Genomic DNA, 5,026 nt, shown 5'->3' on the forward strand with positions numbered 1-5,026 from the left:
AGATATAAAAATCTATTCTGATAGATTACATTATTATTAAGGTAATAAGTAGTAGATATATTTAACATTTATATTATAAGATTAAATACCCTTAGATGAAGATTAATCATAATAAATTAATGTGTATATAAACAAATAAATGTGTAAACTAATAGATAAGTTATGTAGATAAAAATGAATAATGAAGTTACATGAATATTTGGAAAAACACATGAATAGATAAGCATATACATAGCAATATAAATATATATTACTGGGACACTACATATTTATATATGAAATTCATTACAGAAGATAAACAAGCAGGTAAATAAAATTATAAATACATAATATTAAGACTATAAATAAATTTCAGTGATTAAAAAGAAACAATATATAATAGATACTCGAACAGTTCTAAACATACAAGTTACAAAATACAAATACATTATTGCATTATTGAAACTTCTATTACATTTAAAGGCTATCTTCATTAGTAAATATTTCACAAAATTATCAAATGTATTCAAACAATCATTGCATAATCATCGAGTACCTAATGTGGTTCCTTTTGAAGAAGTATGTTTTCTAAAATTGAGTAACTACTTTTACACTGATAAAGTAGAAAATCTCATTCAAAAATATGCTCTTAATAATTAATTTTTTATTTGCGTATAAAGATTTTACAGATAACTTATAATTTTCATGGAAAAATTCTACTATCAAGCTTAAGAGTATTACCTCCAGCCTACAAATCCAGAATAAGTGGATAAAAGCCAGAAAAGAAAGCAAATCGACGTAAAAAGGAAAGAAAAAGGATATACTTACCAATGGTCGAGATGAAGGTCGTGTTGAAAGCATCCTCGGAGAACCTGAAGAGGACGCACGTCTTGCCGACCCCTGAGTCACCAATCAGCAACAACTTGAACAAATAATCATACGTCTTCGCCATACCCTTTGTTTTCAGTCTCTCTCTCTCTATTTCACGTGATTTTCTTCACACTTCTTTTATTCCCTCTTTTATTCTTTCGGACCCTTACACACAATCGTTTTTGGGTGATCGTGATCCTTGGAATTCCGATGACGCACCCTTTAAACTTACAGCGAGCACACTCAGACTTACGCTTTTCAATTATCGCAACAATAACAAGCTCACTGATGACTCAAGGGAAGAATTATTGCTGGAATCGGCTCGGATAGGATAAAATTCGCGTAATAGAGCACGTAAAAACATCTGTCAGAAAAAGCGATGACAGCCATCGGTAAGTACAACTTTTTCTCTGCTGTTGTGGCCAGCCTTCTGACCGCACCACAGGTGATGCGCGCGTGTGTATACGCATACGCAACACGTGTGTCCGGGAACAAGCTGAATCTTTACGTGAGCAAATATATTATGGCGAATTTATATAGAATCGATAATTTTTCAATGATAAATCAAATTTTAACAAAGAAAGATATATTAATAAATAGAATACATCGTTAAAAATTTGTAATGTTTTATTTATCCTTCAGATTTGCAATTTCGTAAGAGACACCTGTGAATATTGTACTAAAATCAATTTTTGCATTTCTTTTTATATCTGCTTCGTCTTCCACGACTTGGAAACAACCTTGAAATATGTCACAAAATTTAGAAATTTTAAATTGAACAAAGTATATTCATATACAGTGTGCTCATTCTATTAAAAACATTTTTAACGAATGAATTTTGTGTAGAATGTACACAATTTGATTAAAATTTGAGATAATTGAAAAGAAAAATTTTGTAAATAGTCTGAAAGTATCGCAAACGTTAAACACATTGTAGTAATACACCATATAATTTTGTAAAATATACGACGTTAATGTAATAACACATTAATGAAATGTATTAACAACGGGAACAAAAAATAAAATATAGGCATTACGGAACACAAGTAGAAAAATAAAAAGAAACGATAAAACAACTGATCAAGTTTCCAATTAAAAATAAATGATCGCTATAATAAGATTGTACTATTTCGTAGTAAAATAATATAACTGCCAAGAATAGCTCTATTTTAATTTATTTACATTAATCCAATTCATTCATAAAATTTTATTTCAGTGAAAAAAGTTTATATTCATTTATAATGCATAATGTTTACATTTATAAAAACATTGTAACATAATTTTTTTGTTAATCAAAAATATTTGATTTTTAACTAATTTTTCACAAACTAAAGTTTATAAACATTAGAAATTTTCTCCTTTATTTTCACATAATACCGTTAAAAATAAAGTAATATTTTTTACGCAACAGAAAGTAAATGTATAAATGAAAATATATATTGTTACGCTATCGCATGAACGTAGTTTTAATCGCTCGTCGTGCATGCCCGTGAACGTGGCTTTAGGACAGTCTGAAACTGGTGTCAATGAATAAAAGAACTTAAAACATGTACATACAGTGTACAGTAAATCTCATTGATTGCTATTTGCAATCGCTCGTTAAAATCAATATTTATCGTCGTCGCTATGGACAAAACATTGCTGAGGTGTAAAACACTCGCTTTAAAGGAAATATGTATTGATAAACAAATGTTGAGAACCAATCAAATTCATCCTTAAATAACTTTATATAAAATCTTTAGTTTAATTGGTGACGATTGTTTTAACAAAAGCAACATTATAAATAATAATCAACGACGCCTGAACATTCAATTCAATTTTCTTCGTTCAAAGAGCTCAGACGTATTATCTCGTAATAAAGTTATAGTTAAACATTTCGTTAATTATTGATCCAATCAAGTTATTTATTAAGTTATTTATTAGTTTATTAAAAGTTTCAACGTTAGTTTTCCTTATTCATTTAACTTCCTAAAATCATCGTGAACAGAATACTTCAGTGCTCCACGGGCGATAATTCCCTCAAATTCCCCAAGAAGCGGGCTCTACGCGCGCTCTAATTGGCCAGTGTTTTTCGTTAATAATTCAAAAATGATGCTTCAAACAACATTTTGGTAAAGGAAAAAGTTATTCAGAGTCACCTCTGCAACCCCCCATTTCCGGGTGTTCGAGGAGTTACGGGACACCCTGTATATAAAACTATGATAAATATGTAGGGGATGCTAATTTCCTAATAGGGACATTTAGTTTCCGTGAGATGTCACTGCTGAGATTACCCTAGGGTACGCAATAGGACAATACGCAATAACCAGTAGGCACGAAGTAACATAAAATATACACATAAATACGTTATATCTCCTAGTGTAGTTACTGAAACAATCGCTACAAGTATGATAAGTTAGATTACTGATACTCTTAATTATCTTCATAGTATTTTTTACCACATATTAGGTGGTCTCTTAAAGTTGTATCTTTCTAAGTACAAATTCACCAATCACAAACGTATATAGATACCTAAACTTCAAGGTGGAAACCACGTTGCTTTTAAAAGCTGCGTGCTGTAGCAAGTGATATTATTTTATTAATTAAGAAAAAATGACCGCAGTTAAAACTAAGAAACGAAAGGTTTCTAAAAAAAATAAAAAAGCATGGCGTAAACATGTAGACACACGGGATGTTGATAAGTTCTTGGAGGATTTACGATTAGAAGAGAGGTTAGGTTCTTTTACTACTCGCGAAGATTCTGAATTATTTAAAGTTTCTACAACACCTGAGGTTCTTCCAAAGAAACTACGTCGAGAATTATTGAAATCCAAAGAACCACAATGTTTCAATATTTTAAAACCTCACACAGCCATTCCGGATCCAATAGTGAAAAGAAATCGTGTAAGAACGAAAGAAGAAAGAACAAATGCGCTTGTATTAAGGAAGGAAGCTATTAGAAAATCTCGAGGGATTTTGAAATTAAAAGAGAAATTGAGTCTGAAGAATAGAATGATCGCAATGAAGAAAAGATTAAGTAAACCGAAAAGAGGTGAATTTAAAAATGATGTTTGGAAAAAGAAGATTGGAAAAGATGTTGACATTGAGTGGTTGTCTGGAGATACTATTAGACATACATTAATACATTTTGGAGAAAAGAAAAAGAAACTGCCAAGTTCATTGCACAAAAAACCTTCTGCTTTACCAGCAGTTGAAGCTCCACATCCAGGAATGTCTTATAATCCATCATTTGAAGATCATCAAAACTTGTTACATGAAGTGGCACAAAAAGAATTAGAATTAATAAAGGAAGAAAAACATCTGGAAAGGGTTACCACAAAGATGTTTAAAAAGGTATCTTTATTTATAAATTTTTATGAAATCTACATTTCAAAAGTAAACCATTATCATATTAAATTTTATTTCAGATTTCACCTGAGGAAAAAGAAAAGAACATGATAAAAGAAATGTCAGAAGGTCTGAAATTAGATTGCAGTCAAGATTCTAAGGAAAATGAAGATGAAGATGAAGATCCAACAGTAAAATCTATAAATCCACCTGTGCAGAATGTGAAGAAGACTCTTGTGCAAAGACGTAAACAAAAAGAACAGAAAGAATTAGCATTTAAAAAACAACAGAACAAAATTGAGAAAAAAAAAATCTCAGACATATACAGATTAAAACTATTAGACAGGCAGTTGACTGCTAAAGAAAGAAAAACAAAAAGTGTAAGAGAAAAAAGACTAAAGAAAAAAGCACTTAAAGCAATGGGCACTAAAACTCTCAGTAGAATCAAATTTGAACCTTTAGAACCTGATTTTAAATTAGCAAAAGAATTAACTGGGAATTTAAGAAATGCTGAACCAACTGGTAATCTATTAAAAGATAGATTCAAGTCCCTTCAACAGAGGAATATTGTTGCACCTTCTAAACTTAAACTGTGAGTGCAAAACATTTCATTGTAAAATTATAAAAAGCAATTTAAAATGAATTGTATTAATATGTTTATTTTCTTTATTATTACAGGAACCGGGATATAGCTAAAGTGAAACGGTTTATCAAACCAGATCATAAAATTGATATGACTAAAATACAGTAATGTAGGTATAATTATTATAAAGTTATGTAGATAAAGTAAATAATAATTCTACTTTAACATAAATAAAAAGTATATGTATATTAAAATACAATATTAATA

At 29.9% G+C, this 5,026-nt stretch overlaps 2 protein-coding genes across 3 annotated transcripts in view; one reads left to right on the plus strand and one right to left on the minus strand.

The window, feature by feature from the left end:
- Positions 1-1,205, minus strand: part of LOC108573248 (ras-related protein Rab-8A-like) — a 6,084-nt gene extending 4,879 nt beyond the window's left edge. For both annotated transcript variants that reach the window (XM_017935641.1, XM_017935640.1), the window contains exon 1: positions 808-1,205. In XM_017935641.1, the coding sequence (XP_017791130.1) occupies positions 808-931 (124 nt within the window). In that variant the 5' untranslated portion in view covers positions 932-1,205. The remainder of the gene's footprint in view (positions 1-807) is intronic.
- Positions 1,206-3,237: 2,032 nt separating this feature from the next.
- Positions 3,238-4,927, plus strand: LOC108573313 (uncharacterized protein CG1785). Its single transcript, XM_017935719.1, has 3 exons — positions 3,238-4,182; positions 4,257-4,768; positions 4,855-4,927. The coding sequence occupies exons 1-3, from the start codon at positions 3,442-3,444 to the stop codon at positions 4,925-4,927; spliced, it is 1,326 nt and encodes a 441-aa protein (XP_017791208.1). The 5' UTR covers positions 3,238-3,441.
- The last annotated feature ends 99 nt before the right edge of the window (positions 4,928-5,026 follow it).

This window comes from Habropoda laboriosa, unplaced genomic scaffold (genome assembly GCF_001263275.1).
Source record: "Habropoda laboriosa isolate 0110345459 unplaced genomic scaffold, ASM126327v1 scaffold134, whole genome shotgun sequence".
Taxonomy (NCBI): Eukaryota; Metazoa; Arthropoda; class Insecta; order Hymenoptera; family Apidae; genus Habropoda; species Habropoda laboriosa.